General features: G+C 42.3%; 2 protein-coding genes across 2 annotated transcripts; both read left to right on the top strand.

Annotated features, from left to right (window-relative positions):
• The first annotated feature begins 12,569 nt into the window (after positions 1–12,569).
• Positions 12,570–13,554, top strand: LOC147433750 (uncharacterized). The gene is made up of 2 exons (XM_086490375.1): positions 12,570–12,822; positions 12,917–13,554. Exons 1-2 carry the CDS (start codon positions 12,729–12,731, stop codon positions 13,045–13,047), a joined length of 225 nt encoding a protein of 74 aa, XP_086346501.1. The 5' UTR covers positions 12,570–12,728; the 3' UTR covers positions 13,048–13,554.
• Positions 13,555–14,670: 1,116 nt separating this feature from the next.
• Positions 14,671–15,321, top strand: LOC147433749 (uncharacterized). Its single transcript, XM_086489539.1, has 3 exons — positions 14,671–14,946; positions 15,033–15,095; positions 15,184–15,321. The coding sequence occupies exons 1-3, from the start codon at positions 14,671–14,673 to the stop codon at positions 15,319–15,321; spliced, it is 477 nt and encodes a 158-aa protein (XP_086345665.1).
• Positions 15,322–16,280: the final 959 nt, after the last annotated feature.

Here is a 16,280-nt window from a genome sequence, read left to right as displayed (position 1 = left end):
TGGCGTTTTTTAAAACGCGATGAATCATGTATTCTTATTACTTTGATTTTTGTATAAACGCAAAATCTTGCAATGCATTGAGCTCCATCACGCGAGGAGGAGTCAGATGGATATCGCAAAGGTATCTATGAAGTACTGAATGATCTTGAAGCTTCAGGAGAGCCTGTAGACAGTCTCGCTGATCGCTTGAGGTGAGACGATAATATGTGTGAATTGATTTAATTAAGTCAGTATATGTGAAGTAATATCAATACTAATTTTGTGAGTTTTCCTATGTGCAAGTTGCGACGCCTAGTCATTAGCGGACCATATTTCATCTATATGCTTTGTGAGACACAGACACGCTTCTTTGTCTCTTTTTTGTACAAACAGTTAGTGTTCAGACAGTTATTGTTTCCCTTATGGTTATGATTATTTTCATTGTCATTGTATAGACAGTTATTGTTTCTCTTTCTGCTTATGCTTATGGTTATTGTTAATTTTGTTTATGGTTATGGTTATCTGCATTATGGTTTTGATCAAAGTGGTTATAGCCGGTTATGGTTTCAAGTTATGGTTATGGTTCGTTATGGTTATGCTTTTAAGTTATGGTTATGGTTATGCTTTTAAGTTATGGCTATGCTTTTCAGTTGGTACGGTTGTCTTTCATTGGCCTTAAATCTCATGTGAGATCCTACATGGATAGCATGTAGGAGGCATATACATGATATGGTTTTTTTTGAAAAGTTTATGTAAAAACAAAGGGAACTCTGCCGAAATTTCTGTGCGCGGGAGCATGGTTGATATTTTGGTGCTGCTCGCTTTCTTGGGCAGAGGGCAGGAAGTCTGGCTGTGGCTGTGTCCATCTTTTAATTGGGCACATGCCAGGCTACCTGCCCTCTGTCCAAGAAAAAAATTTTCTGCTATGGTTGTCGCTATGTGCGTCGCTATCCGCGTTGCTAATAGCAACTGGTTTCACAGCGACACGGATAGCGACGCGCATAGCGACGGGCCGCATCGATAACACATTTTTTTTTTGTAGTGCAATCTTTCAACACCAAGTTTAAGCTGTGCATATTACAGCCATTGGAAAAAATGTGTGGAAAGAACTTCTTTATCAATTTACTGGCGTGTTTATAGTTCTTTACGTTGTCCATGACTACTTGAACGACATGTTCAACACCAATTTCTTTAATTACATTAATCAAAACCTCAAAAATGTATTTGCCACTTTTAATTGACCCAGAACTATCAATCGCCTTTATAAACGTTTCTCCCCTTGGACAAACCAGCATTACATTGATCAACGGTCTTCTTTGAACATTTGACCAGCCATCACTCACAATCGCACATCCTGAAAGCGAAATATTCCCAAGTATTATTTTGCCAACATGCTCTTTGACTTCGATGTAACATTTGTCCAAGAAAACATTTCTTATCGTGTGATAAGAAGGAGCTAAAAATCTTGGACCAAACTCACCGATTTTCTTCCAACATCCTTCCAATGATTGCTGTCTACCATGACCAAAAAGCACTTCTAGTAAAGAATATTGCTTTGGTGAGTGTAGTTTTTGGTTCTTCTAGAGACTGCACTCGAAATCTTTGATGTAATGATTTTTGACGCATTTGACTACGTCCATTTTCATTGTGATGCTTAAAAGGAACACTGCGTGTAATTTCCTCTCCTTATGCTGGTTGTTCTCCAAGGTTAGTTGGCATCACTATAGGATCTGCAGAGTTAATATTTGGCTCTGAGAACTCTTGACTCGAAGCCACAGAGCTATATATCTGTTGTCTCTTGCCACCCTTTTTGGCGAGCTCTTCTCTCAAACTCTTTGCAATTGCAGGTGCCTAAGGATGTTCACATTTCTTACAACTCTTTTTAACACTACCCAAAAAATGATCCCTAAACGTGGTGCACCGCCTGATTCTGTTGTGTGACAAAATTTACATTGCCACTCCATATATCGGCTGCATATGTTCTGAGCATAATCCCACTCTTTGCCAGGAGATTTTTTATTCTTTGGCTTCTTCGTACCACTTGTGCCCACATTTTGCTCCATTGCTTTCAAATTAAAACTGAAGACAAAAGAACCAGATGTTCAATTTTTGATTTTTTTTTCTTATTTTCAATATATATTGAAATTTAAAAACCATTCAATATGAAAGTAACCATGATGCACAATATGAGATTTTCAATGCACGCTAGTCAATCCACATATCAATCACCTATATTGTGAGCAACCATACAGATTGCAATGTAGTCTATGCATGGCATAATAACTATAACAATGCTATGAATCTCTCAATGCAATTATTATTATAATGATTATTTATATGTCCACTTTGATTTGCAAACAATAAGACACATCTAATTTCAATTGCTACAAAAAAACAAACGAAAGCAGTAAAATATATGATTGGTCATTTCATGCACTAATAATCTATTGTAATACATAATGCACTCTTTATAATCTATCGTAATACATAATGCACTCTCTGTATAAACCAATGCATGAACTAACGCAAATAAATCTTCAATATAATCACTCAATTGAGGACTACTTGTACCCAGTGAAGGATTGTAGCCCACGCATGCAACCAATTCAATATATAAAAGCTATTTTAACCCAATTAAGGATTATAGCTCTTATATTGTGGAGTGACAAGTGTAAATCAACTCAAATGCAAGACTTCAAGGATCTTTATATGCCCGGTAGACTAGTATAGGACATCTGACCCTTGACTATCGACTCGTCATTTACATATGCTCATCTTCTAAAACCAATTACAGCCCTCATTTGGACCAATGGCTTCTTCGCAATGAGCATGACTCTCCAAGTTTTCAGTTGTTTTGGTTTTGTACTTTTATGCCGGTAAACAAATTAAAAAATTTTAGAAGTGGTTACCAAATTAAGAATCACGTTCGGCCTAAAAAAGGGACCTGTGACTCTGTAACCTTAGGTCAATTCACAAGGAGATGACTATACCCGGCACTCGAATACACTCCCCAAGGATTTGCCTAGCTAAAGGACCGCGGTTAGCACACTGTTTACTATATATAATTATTCCCGCTGGGCTTTTTTATTTGCCCGACAAGCCCGGCGGGAAATTACATATACCCGGCAGGCCCGTCGGAAAATGAAAAAGCCCGGCGGGCCCCGCAGGAAAAAATGGAAAACCCGGAGGGCTAACCGGCTCTATAGGTTTTTGCAGGTTATAAACAAATTCACGTTAACAATTAACGTGATTACGTGATTTTTTTGTGTAAATACTAGAGTTATTGACGTAATGACCCGATCGTGAATACGTGATTACGATCAGACTGTCCAATAGTCTTCTAGAGAGCTTAATTTCTATTGGTTCTTTTATCAAGTGTTTTAAAATGAATTAAACTAAATATACACTAGCCTAATTCTCATTGGTCCACCTCTATGGCCATCCAATAGGAATTGAATGCATCTTGAGGGCAACTGGCCTAGGGAGCTGACATGTGTCCCCTATTCCCTTTGTGTAAAGGGAACCTGCTAGAGTGTGTGTGTGTGTGTGTTTCTCTCTCCTCCCCTACAATTTGGGCTCACCCCCTCCTATCTAGGGATATGTGAAGACTTTAGGGTCTTCACATAAGCATCCAATTTGCCCTAGGTTTTGACCATTGGACCCAACCTTTGAATTTTGGAACCTTAGCATTTTGGAAGTCTTAATGGGTTGAACCTTAGGGTCTTTGAAGCCCATTGTTGCACATTGCTCTTTTACAGATGGCCCCCTCTTTGGATCCCTACTATGGCCGGTCTGCTAGCTTAATCAATATTCTAGCTTTTTCTCCCCTGGTACTTCCCCATATTAAATGATCGGTTTAACATGAGAAAATCATTTAGGAGAATTAGATATTAGTTATTAAGAGAGAGAGAGAGAGAGAGAGAGAGAGAGAGAGAGAGAGAGTATGGGAGAGTATACCCCCCAAGCTAGCCCCCTCCTTGTTTTGGTCGACCGTCCTCTTCTAGCACTAGCCTGCACCTGATTGGACCTCCTCAAGCCTGGCTAATCACATGATTAGTGCATATCAAACAACAAGGGTAGCAGTAGGACAAGTGTCCTTCTTACCCCTTTGAGAGAGAGGGCTTGATAGCGCTTTAAAAATAAATTCAATAAACTATTTTCTCATTGGACCCCTTGAGAGGCCAACCGATAGGCTCTAGGCACCTTATGAGGGCAACATGGAGAGGAACTTGAGATGTGTCCTTGTTGCCTGCTAGGTCTAGGCTTGCCTTGTGTGAGGGTGTGTGTGTTCTCTCTCATGCCTCTACTTGTAGGGCTCGCCCTCTCCTTGTAGGGATCCTTGTTGAATTTTTGACACCTCGAGCCCCTCAATCTTGGGCCTGGATCCCACCACAAGCTCGGCCCTTAAGCCCTTCAAACTTGGGACGGGTTCCCACTTTAAGTACAACCCTAGAATCTCAAGCACGACAAGCACCTCAAGCATCTCAGTCATCAAGAACGACAAGCACCTTAAGCTTGGGCCACGTTCCCACCTCAAGCACATCCCTAGCTTACCTAAGGTCCAAGGCTTTTCACACTAACTATTGGAAGTCTTTAATGAAGCTAACCATAAGGTCTTTTAAGCTCCATTAGCATTGCTCCTTGATAAACCATCTCCCGTTGGGACGCATTAACTTTGGCTCCATGCTGAGATGCATCCAAAGCACATATCTATATTCTAACTCTTGTTCCCATTTATTCTCTCACATTATTGATCAGTTTAATATGAGAAAAGCATTTGGGTATAGTTACATATTAGATTTTATGACAAGTCGTATTCCATTACAGTAGACCTCTTATCTTGAGTTAGTGAAGAAGGTGAAGTACAATCTTTTTGCCTTGATCTTTGTGTGTGTGTGTGTGTGTGTGTGTTTGCAAGAGCTCAAGCCTCGCTCAAGCTCTCTCCTTCTCTATCTCTTGACATAGATAAACCCATTGATAGCTACCTTAGCATAAGCATTGTTACGAAAGAGTACATGTACGAATTTGATGAACATTCTACCAAAGCCCATTTCAAATAGAGATTGCATAACAAAATCCCATTCGATGTTATCACAAGCCTTGTCAAAGTCGACCTTGAAAAATACATAGTCTTGCTGAGTATCTTCTAATTGCATCCAAGATAGATCCTTTTTGTGCCTTGCCGCTAAGTTCATCCATGAGGGGACTGAGTCTTCTAGGTAGGTATAGAGTAAAGAATTTGTAAATATTCTTGTTGCTCTGAAGCAATTACATATGTTTATTTGTCCAAGTGAATCTTGAATTTTCTAAGATAATCATCAGGTTGAATGATTCCACTAGGGACTCCTAAGAATCTCTTTCATTTCCATTGATAAATTTCCCTAGATTACTCTATTCTTTTATAACCACCATGCTAAAATATCTGGCAATCATAATGGGTTTAACCAAACTACCAAGCTCATTCCACTCCTTAGCTATATAAAAAATGGAGTTGGATGCATAAAGATTGATTGTACTATAGTTATCTGGAACTTTGAAGGAGACATCAACTCAATTGCCTTTAGTGCCATATTCATTAGAGCCAATAAAAGAAGACTGTTTTTTATCAGTTGTGATGTAACATTTAATGGCCTAATAACTTATGTGTAGCGGAAATTATCATGAACATAGTGGGCATTTCATTAGAATAGATTCCTAATGAGAATTACAAGAGTGCTTGGGCGGAGAGAGCAACAAAAAGCATAACATCTAGTTAGATAGCATCGACAATACTTTCAAAAGAGAGAGAAATTAAGCTATTGACAACAGTTGAGGACCGGATTTTCATGGAGCCGGTCCCCCCTCAAAAAGGCTTTGTATTATGGTTTCTCCCATCAAGAGAGACATTGTACAATACAATTCTTTGTGTTCCTTCAAGACTAGCTAGTGCAATGAAGATGGAAACTTCATGCACTAAGAAAAACACTTAACAAACACAACTTGAATTATCCCCGTTCTCAGACCCAAGACCTCACACACCTTCGAAGATGGTGAGAGCTAGCAGGGTATGAGAGTAGATTGAGAGGAAGAAGGAGTATCTTACGAGAAAGATGTACATCTCCTCACATAATCACTCATATGTAGCATAGATTAGCTTAGTAATTAGCTTGGTAGAGGAGATGAGAATGCATTGAAGCTTGGCTCTTGGTTGGATTTGCATCCACATGCCAAGAGAGTGTTGATGTAGGCTTCTATCTCACAAGCTTGGAGTAGGTGATGAGTTCTCCATTAAAGCTTGGGAAGAGATAGTCTTCTCTTTCTTCACACATGAGCTTGTGTGAGTGTGTGTGTGATAATGCCTTGCAAAAATCAGCCCCCTCTCTCTCTTGGGCGAGCCCTCTTACTAATTGCTCTTGCTGAAGCCTCATTGGCCCTCCCCAAGTCAAGCCAATTACAATTAAGCAGCATAAGTGATAGCCTTCTGACATGTGTCCCCCTTTCCCCTTTTGTGAGAGATTTAGGTAATTAAATAATTAAACTAAACTCTCATTGGACCCCTTTGCCTCCTGGCCAATAGGAATCAGGCAAGCCATGGGGCTCTTGAATGCTCATTGGACCCCTTGGGAGACTGCCCAATAGTCTTCTAGGAGACTTAATTCTCATTGGTTTCTTTTATTAAATGTTTTTAAATTAATTAAACTAGATTTACTCTAGCTTAATTCTCATTGGTCCACTTCAAGGGTCATCCAATACAAATTGGGCACAGCTTGTGGGCATCTGGCCTAGAGAGCTGACATGTGTCCCTCATTCCCTTTGTGTAAAGGGAGCCTGTGTGTGTGTGTGTGTGTGTGTGTGTGTGTGTGTGTGTGTGGATTTCTCTCTCATCCCCTACCTTTAGGGCTCGCCCCCTCCCATGTAGGGATGTGCAAAGACTTTTAGGGCACACACAAAGCATCCAATTTTCCCTAGGGTTGACCTTTGGACACAACCTTTGAATTTTGGAACCTTAGCATTTTGGAAGTCTTAATGGGTTGAACCTTAGGGTCTTTTTAGCCCATTGTTGCACATGGATCGTTTGCAGATGGCCCCCCCTTTGGATCCCTATTTTCCCTCCTTTGGATCCCTACTGTGGCCGGTCTGCTAGCTTAACCAATATTCTAGCTTTTTCTCCCCTGGCCTTCCCCACATTAAATGATCAGTTTAATATGAGAAAATCATTTAGGCGAATTAGATATTGATTATTATGACATGTGACCCCTTTTCCATGTGAGTGATCAGTGAAGTACCAATCATATCTAGTTCCAAGCTTTTTAAGATTGACAAACTGTTGGGTGAGCTTGGTTATGGAGGGTGTAGGCAAAAAGAAGCCATGGTGAAGGTGTGCACACACACACACACACACACACACACACACACACACACACACACACACACACACACACACACACACACACACACACAGATTGAAATATCGTCCGTGGAGGTCAGATATGACCCATGGGACCAAAATCAAAACAACACAAAGGGGTTGTTTTAAACAGAAGGATCATGCGATACATCTCAGTTAAGGACTAAGGGTCCAAAGAAGTGTCAAAAGGAAGAGCTAAAATAAACAAAAATGAACAAAACTAGGAAGGGGAAGGTGAGGAGGGAGCCGACGAGAGAGAGAGAGAGAGAGAGAGAGAGAGAGAGAGAGAGAGAGAGAGAGAGAGAGAGAGAGAGAGAGAGAGAGAGACAGAGCTTCAACACCGAGAATAAAAAGCACGCTATATTATTGTTTGAAAATCTATTACATATATAGTTTGAAACACTTGCCATGCAATTGCCATGAAAAATGGATTGCATGTTTTAGGGTCTGTACCCACGGACTGGCATCTCTTGGGCTTGGAAACCCAACAACCCCCCCTCAAGCCCGAACTAGATATACGACTCTCATGATGTCAAGTTTTTGGTGACGTACTTGTTAACCGTGAGTTTAAGGTTCCCCCCCCCCCCCCCCCCCCCCCCCCCCCCCCCCCCCCCCCCCCCCCCCCCCCCCCCCCCCCCCCCCCTCTCTTGAATAGATAGGGTGTAGGTTAAAAATTAGCTACCAAAAAATGGAGTTTTTGGTTCACTGCCAAACCTTGGGTTTAAGGTGTACCCAATAACCTCACGAGAAGTGCAACAAAAATAGGACTTGAACAAAAACTAGTAGTTTGGGAGGTCTTACCACTCATGTACAATTTATTTTGACTATGTCAACAGCAAATATGTGAGTTTCGGTGTCTCCACCAATCACATGAATCTAACTTTTACCCTTTTGAAAGCATCTATTTGAAGGATGATTTGTTTTACCACAATGAACACAAGGATTCTTCTTGAAACAATCCTTTGTTTGGTGATTGTTGCGCCCACAAATGGCACAAGATCTGGTACCAATGGATGGTCGAGATGAAGCTAAGGTAGAAGCTAGCACAATTAGTGACTGCATATGCACTAGGAGTACCAGAAGAACTGCTGGGGGATACTACAGGGGATATTGTATAAGCACTAGGAATAACGAGAGAATTGGTTCGAGATACCCTTTTTTCTTCTTCCTGCAATGAATTGATGATACCATCCAAGGAGGGTAGCGGATCTTTCTCTTTTAAAACAGTAACAATCTGATGGAATTTATCAGGCAAACTTTTTAACAAAATAGCTATGAGATCTTCTTCTGGCACTTGGGCTTCAACATAAACAAGTAGAGTTTTAATACTCTTCACTCGGTTAGCTAAAGATGTAATGTTTTTGTCAGCATGCATAGCGAGAGGGTACAACTCCATCTTTAGAACATCATTGAATACTCAGCTTTAGCACCAAAAACCTTCTCTAGCTGTATCCAGGCAGCACTGGAAGATTCCACGTCATCTAAGTAGTGAATAAAGTCATATTTGAGAGATGCCAGAACAGTACCTAATGCTTGCTCGTCCTTGCGTTGTTGCTTGGCAGATAGTGCTCTCGTAACTACAACGGATGTGCCAACTTCATCGGTTGATAAGGGTTTCAGACATTCCACAGGTTCTTCTGCATCAAATAACCCTTCATTTTGATTTTCCAGGTGTGGAAGCCGGATCCATTGAATTTACCCACTTTCGATGCCATGCTTGATATATTCTTGGCTATAATCCTTGTCATTGAAGTCGCTATTATTGTTGATAAGTTTCAAATTGATGTGTCCTTTGAAGAGCCGGCAATAGTTGAAAACAATCAACAGATTTAGTTGAATATCCCTTTTGCAGCAGGTTAATCTCTGCACAAGCTTTTTAATAAGTTGCAGATTTCTAGCCTTGCAAATTTCACCCGCATCGACTTCAACCCTTGGCAGGCAACAACATTTCATCCATAGGTGCGGCAGTTGTAGGGGATACCGCTTTCACAGGCACGCCGTAACATTTCTGTCACACAGGTTGGAAGTAGCGTTTCAATACGTAGTGTACTAGCCTCCAACCCGTCTTGACTTCTCTGCACCCTCACCTAGATTCGCTGCAGTGCATCAAGACGCTCTGTGTGCACCAAGCGGCTTCCTGGAACAACGTTTTGAGATGCGGTGCTTGAAGCTCCACCGCCTGCAGCCGCAAGATCTGATACCAGTGTTGGGTGAGCTTGACTACGGAGGGTGTAGGCGATAAGAAGCCATGGCAAAGGCGTGCAGAGAAAGAGAGAGAGAGAGAGAGAGAGAGAGAGAGAGAGAGAGAGAGAGAGAGAGAGAGAGAGAGAGAGAGAGAGAGAGAGAGAGCTTTTACACCAAGAACAAAAAAGCACGCTATATTATTGTTTGAAAATCTATTACATATATAGTTTGAAACACTTGCCATGCAAACTGGATTGCATGTTATAGGGTCTGTATCCATGGACTGGCACCTCTTAGGCTTGGAAGCCCAACACAAAAAATATGTTTCCCTCCACTGAGTACCGGCAACCAGATGAAATCAGGAAAAAAACTCAATATCTTCAAGCCAGACTGACTCGTTGCTTTCTTGTACGTGGAATAACTGACTGCATTTACCCGAGCTCCTGTATCGACCAATGCATTTGTGCTATCTTCCATGGAGATCTGACAGTATTAGTGAAGCCTTTACAGTTGAGGAAGAAGACAACCATTTTTGGACAATTCATTTCTTTGAAATTTTAGTAGTTTTGGACAAAGCAACTAAAGCCTTACTAGGCTAAATGAATTTTCCGTTTTCCTCTTAGCTTTGGAGTTAACCTTAACAGGCTCCTCTGCTTGTGACATAACAATACTAACAAAGTTCTCACGAGAGGCCACCAACTAGTTCAATAATGTTGCATCATCAGCTACAAGCTCTTCATCAAAATCTTGATGTGCATTGGTAGAAGCACCTGAAAGTTTCTGTGTACCTGGGACATATTCAATGTCAGAGTCAGAGTTAGATGACATCGCCCTTGTATTGTTAGTAGGGTTGTATGGGGGATTATGTGGGGCAACTGAAGAAAGGGCATCCCCCTATACCTCTCCAATTATGGGAGCACTAGTATCTGGTGGAGGAGGCTCTTCTTCAAATTTGGATTCTTTAAAGGTTCTATCATGTGAAGCATGGGAGAGAGATTACAAGCTTCTCTTCCTTGTTCTTTTCCACCTTGTGGCTCAACATCTAAAAGGTAAAAAAAACATTCAACAAGGCCTGAAATCTATTGACAACTATGTTATGATCTAGTACATGAAACTTAGTTATTGTTTTGCTATTTCCGCCCAAACTCCTTTTGGTCACTTGAGTGAAGCCAACCACTTCTTCCTTCTTCTATTTTAAGGTGAGGACATTCATTTATCATACCCTTGCTTAAAGCCGTGAAAACAAGGATTTCTATAGATAATTTTTTGTTGATGTAGCAAGTTATCAGTAGCATCCTTAAGAGGGAAAAATTCCTTTAAAGAGGAACTTAGGTCGATTTCAATTAGAATCCGAGGGTCTCATTTAGGGTTTATCCCATTGCAATGTTTTTGGCCCATCACTTTTCCCACTTGAGCTCCTGTTGCTTTAATCTAGGGATAAAATTCAAGGGGAAAGTCAGGGGAATCTACCCAGGTAGGTACCTTAGAAGGGCCCTATGATTGAAAACTTTGTGCCAACTAAAGAAAGAAACATGGGTATTTTGCACAGGCCACTTCCCTTGGCTAATAACTTACAGAGCACTTTCTGAATCTTCAAAGAAAAACAAGTAATAGTTATTAGGAAGATACTACACTTGGGAGGAGAACAAATTTCTAGCTTCCGAATTATGGAGCATCCAACTGCTTTAGGGGATCTAGAGGAGGCCTTGGGCCATGGCAAAGACCAATCATCACATGATCATTCAAATGTTTCAGGCAAGGCACTCTCCCCACTGAACCTGCTCTTCCTGGGTGTGACTCGGCTCTTACGACTCTTATAGCATCGTGTAGAAATACTTTGGCCATTGGATTGACAAGGCGTCACCACTGTTCGGGAAAAGTGTGCCTCAGCTTAGCCTTGAGACGGATGCAAAATCAAAGTAGCCGGTTGAGGGGGAGGGCAAGAAGGAGAAAATTCCGCTTAAAATACATGTGTAATTTTGCAAAAATACTAGCTAGTATTGTAAAATTTCCGGTTTAGATTTGTCTTGGAGGGATTTTTGTATGTTTGTGAAAATGAATTTTCCAGACCACTGGGCGTCACCAAGCCAATGCCTTCAAAGTTTAGTAGAACTTAAATGTGAGCCACTGACATTTCGACACATCTAGAGAGTCAAGACGTGGAAGTAGTGGTTGTGTATGAGCCAGTTTACATGAGCACCAGGTTTGCAACATGTTGCGAACTTTTTAAGTTCCCATGAATGGTTTCCAAAAAAACATGGGCAATATGTTGCCAACAAGTTGCAATTGGGCTCTACGTCAAGGGGTTGCAGCACAAAGAAAACCACACTAGATGACAAAATTTGAAAAAGTGACCCCCTTCGAATTTAGAAAAGACCAAACCTTTTTGACTCTCTCTCTCTCCTCTCTCTCATGGACCTTTTCCCTCCGATTGTCTTAAAAAGGAACACCTCTAATGTGGTGCTAAATCTCCATGGAAACTTGGCATGGCAAATTGCCGGTTGCCAACCTCACTCTCATGTGAACTGGCTTTATGTTTCATTCGTGTGCGGGGATGGGACGTTGGGACTAGATAGTAGGAATTTTCAAGCAGAAGAAAATGGGCTTGTAGGAAAAAGGGAGGGATTTGGAAGGGGCGAGAGAGATACGATTGGATGAAAGAAGACAAGGAGGCAATCGGATGGCGAGGAGCAAAATATCAAACATTTATGAAGGGTATGGGAGAACCTTACAGCGGGCCAATGGGCCGTGGCCATAAAGAAAAGGATGGGCAGTGGGGACGGAATCAATCTTATATTTTTACACGGTCACGGGCTCACGGGGATGGAGACAAGTGGCGGTGCCTCTTAACTTCAGCTCAGATCTGAAGGGATCTTGGCGTGGCCCCTACAAACTTCCTTTTCAATTTGGCTTAGCGGTCCTCATCAGTCACTCTCTGTCGTTGAAAGGGCGGGCCCGTCCCTCTCTCCCTTCTCCAGAGTCCAGAGAGACCAGAGCCCCCTGCCTTCATATATCCATTCGGACTCTACTGGAAGTGTGGAAGCTCTGCGCTTGGAGTCTAGAGCCTATCTCCACCACCTCTCTCTCTGTCTCTCTCTCTCTCTCTCTCTCTCTCTCACTCTCACACACACACACGCACGCGCGCACGCGCGCACACGGCTCTACCGCTCTACACGATATGGCCTTGCTACGGAGACTGCTATTCCAGCCCTTCCGCAGAGTGTGGTGTATCTCTCTTGGAAAACGCCTCCGTCATCAACAGGATTTAGACAGTAAGTCTCTCTCTCTCTCTCTCTCTCTCTCTCTCTCTCTCTCTCTCTCTCGCTCTCGCGCGCGCGCTAATTATTCGCTGATTTTTTTGGGCAGTTCGCAGCTCATCCCAGCTCTACAAGCAGGTCGAATCGTGCGGCTATCAAGACGTCCACGTCATGTGGTCTCTCTTGATCGCGCAACAGCAGCAGCAGCTGCATACGCAGCAGTCGCAAGAGCGGTCTTAGATTACATACGAATATGCAAGCGTTCACACGCACGGTGTTACCGAAGTCTGTACAAATTTTCGGAATTGCAGCTAATTTTCTAAGGAGCTCTCATGATGTCTTTCCAAGTTAAGTGGGTGAAAGCAGCGGGTGGTTGCAGGAGGTCGCGAAGTGTTCGACTGTCATGCTCCGACCTTGCCTAGCATCTACTCGGCACAAACAACCATAATTCCTACCCCACATTATAAGGTTCTCTCAAACATATTACACGCTACCCATCCTTACTTCCTTCTCAGTTCTCAGTCTCACCAATTGTAGCCTTCACCTCTAGGCTGTAATTATGTACAGCCCAGGGCCCCTTGCCAAACAAATTACTTCCAATGTGTAATGCTCTCTTGTCCGAGGACTCTTCCTTCCTCTTCAACTTGAATGCTTTGCTGGTCGCAGCAGGCTTCAAATTGGAGTCCTCCAAAACAAAATTAATACTTTTTTTCTCCATAACATACATCAATTAAAAAATTATGTCCAGATTGTTCTTTTGTCTGTCTCTAGAATATGGGATCTTGATAGATCACCAAGAGCCCTTCAGCTGATCTACTGCTGAGGATGTGTTGAAGGATGACAAGCGTAAGTGAGTGAGAGCTTGAGATGCAATACAAAATGGGTTCTTTGCAAAATTAGATTGGAGACTTAATACCTTTACCTAAAGGGAAGCATGCTCTGCCTTGTCAATGGTTATACAAGTTCAAGATCACCCCAACCAATGGAAAGTCAAGTATGATACTAGTGTGGTTGCCAAAAGGGTTAAGAAAGCAAGGCAGGGTAGCGGGGCCAGTCAGGGGAATTCTAACCTCAGCTTTAAGTGCCACGGGTCCCAACCATGGGATCAATACCTCTCGTGAAAAATCAAAGGCACGCATAGATCTTGGCCATCGGCAAGTAAAAACTAAACTCGGGATCCCGAGTTTAGTTTTTATGTCGATATCTCGAGTTTACCTTGTAAAAGCATATCTATTTCAACAAGGTGCACGCGGGCATGTTGGTCAAGGCGTGTGTCCCTCAAAGTTGATGGTGAGGGTTCAAAACCTGGTTGGGAATGTAAAGGGTCCCAAGATTAGATCTCCACAGGTCCATTTCTGACCGCTCGAGGTTAGTTTTTTGAAATCTAAATTCGGGATCCCGAATTTAGATTTAATCGATCAACGATCCAGATCGATCGTCATCCCGCCTTTCAATTGGAACCATTGATCCCATGCTTTGGACCCCGTGGCACTTAAAGAGGAGGGACTTCTAACTTGGAGGGAGGTTTGATGCATAAAATGTTGGAGTTTTTGGCTTGAGTCGCCAAGTGTTGTTGAACAAGTGGCATTGGAATGATGGCCTTCCAATGAAGGCACATATGTTTGGTGAGGGGTTTTCTATTTTGTGTGTTAAAAAATACGGGGTTGAGTGGGGATATCATCCTACCCCTACAAGAAGTCCTTTTTAAAGCCTTTTGTGTGGTAACTGCCCAAAGAGAGTGTGAGCGGTTACCATCACGAGTCCTATGGATCAGCTGCAAGGATCCAATGAGGACCCAAAACTTGGACCCCTCGGCACGACTTTGTAAGCTACTTACGAACCCTATCCGTCGCTCAGAATCGCATGAGTAGCCAACAACTGCTACCCCCTCTCACGTGTGCCTCCCTCCCCTTCATCGCCACAGTCCCTCCCTCGCCTTCATCGCCACAGTCCGCCTTGCAACAGCGCATGAGATGCTTCAAATGCCACAAGACGTTGCTGCTCAAAGAGGAAAGCACAACCCCCCTTGCATCAGCTCACGCATTGTTCCAATTCCACAAGACATTGGTGCTCAAGGAGGAAAGTAGGCTGCCCATCAAAGCTCTCGGAGAGAAGAAGCGGACAACCCTTTCGAAGAAGGTTCCCGATTTCTGCAATCACATCAACCATTGATGCCAAAGAATTTGACCCGGTGAGTACTTAATCTACAATTAGCTTGATATCAGATGCTGATTCCGCAACTGACATTCTCAATGCATGCTCAGTCAACACGGTTGAGCGCAATGAAAGTATTCTCATCTCTCTCAACCTACGCATGCAGGCGCACTACAAACCCCAAGTACATGTTCTACATACACGATGCCTCTCTTGTCACAGACGGGTCAGCCTCTTGGGCTTCAAGTGTCGCTGCGGTGGGGTGTTTTCTCCTCCCCCCGATATTCAGACAAGCATGACTACTCATATGACTACAAGGTGGCAGCAAGAGATGCCATAGCCAAGGCCAAAAAGATTTGATGGGACATCATTATGGTAGGTTTCTCTAATTTTCTTATGATGCACATCATAGGAGTGGGCTTCATGCACAATGTAGAAAACGGTCGCTCTACATGCACATATATGTATGCGGACAAAAATTCCAGTATTTTAACTTGTTTGCTTTCTCTTTATTGCTTTGCATCAAGGGTTTATGGACAAGATGCTGGGACCTAGTGGCAAGCCTTAGACATGTCTTGAAGGAGGTGAGGTTCTCTTGAATCTCACTTAGTAATTGGGATCGTGTTTCACATTTTTGATGCAGGTAATCGACAATTGAGATTGATTATAGTGGTGTATGCATGTCGGGTAGCTCATTGCTACTGTTGTGGTTTAATATAACCTATTTGGAACTTAATATGGAGAATGTACCGTACTCTCCCATCATAGTATGACTCATTGTCCTCAATGACTTGAGGCATTGTAGGGAGAGAGGGAAGTAGCTGCGTAAGTAAACATCACGCATCAAAACATTGAATGAGGTGAACTTGCTGGTTTGATACATGATTGTGAAGAAGTGTCTTAAGGTTGGGAGAAACTTATGAGCTCATTTTTGTTGGATTTAAACTTGTTATGAATGGATTGGTTGGCTGAACTTGTAATGCATCCTATCGTACTAATTATTGCAAATCTTACTCACGTTGTATCTTGCTATATCCAAGAAGCATTGGTGATCATTTCTGATAGTTATTTTGTGTTATTATATGCAGGCTGTGAGTTATTTGGAGGTAGATTGTGCGCCAAGGATGATGCAGAGCTGGACCAACATGTTTTTGTGCATGAGCCACTTGAAGGAAAAGTAGAGTCGTATAGAGTACTTGTAGAGGCTCAGAATGGATTGCACGTGGTGTATATATTTTTTATAAGGACACATTGTAAATTAGTGGTATTTTAATGAACAGTTCTCTTACTTTGAAACGTGAAGTGGCATCCTTTACTTT

The sequence above is a fragment of the Adiantum capillus-veneris genome, chromosome 19 (genome assembly GCF_014529385.1).
Source record: "Adiantum capillus-veneris isolate H3 chromosome 19, ASM1452938v2, whole genome shotgun sequence".
Taxonomy (NCBI): domain Eukaryota; kingdom Viridiplantae; phylum Streptophyta; class Polypodiopsida; order Polypodiales; family Pteridaceae; genus Adiantum; species Adiantum capillus-veneris.
The sequence above is the reverse complement of the archived record's forward strand: the minus strand, read 5'-3'. Positions and strand labels throughout refer to the sequence as shown.

Coding starts and splice junctions, on each gene's coding strand:
- LOC147433750 (XM_086490375.1), top strand. CDS start 12,729: ATGGCCTTGCTACGGAGACTGCTATTCCAGCCCTTCCGCAGAGTGTGG. Junction 12,823..12,916: donor TCATCAACAGGATTTAGACA/GTAAGTCTCTCT, acceptor TTTTTTGGGCAG/TTCGCAGCTCATCCCAGCTC.
- LOC147433749 (XM_086489539.1), top strand. CDS start 14,671: ATGAGTAGCCAACAACTGCTACCCCCTCTCACGTGTGCCTCCCTCCCC. Junction 14,947..15,032: donor GGACAACCCTTTCGAAGAAG/GTTCCCGATTTC, acceptor GCTTGATATCAG/ATGCTGATTCCGCAACTGAC. Junction 15,096..15,183: donor CACGGTTGAGCGCAATGAAA/GTATTCTCATCT, acceptor CTCTTGTCACAG/ACGGGTCAGCCTCTTGGGCT.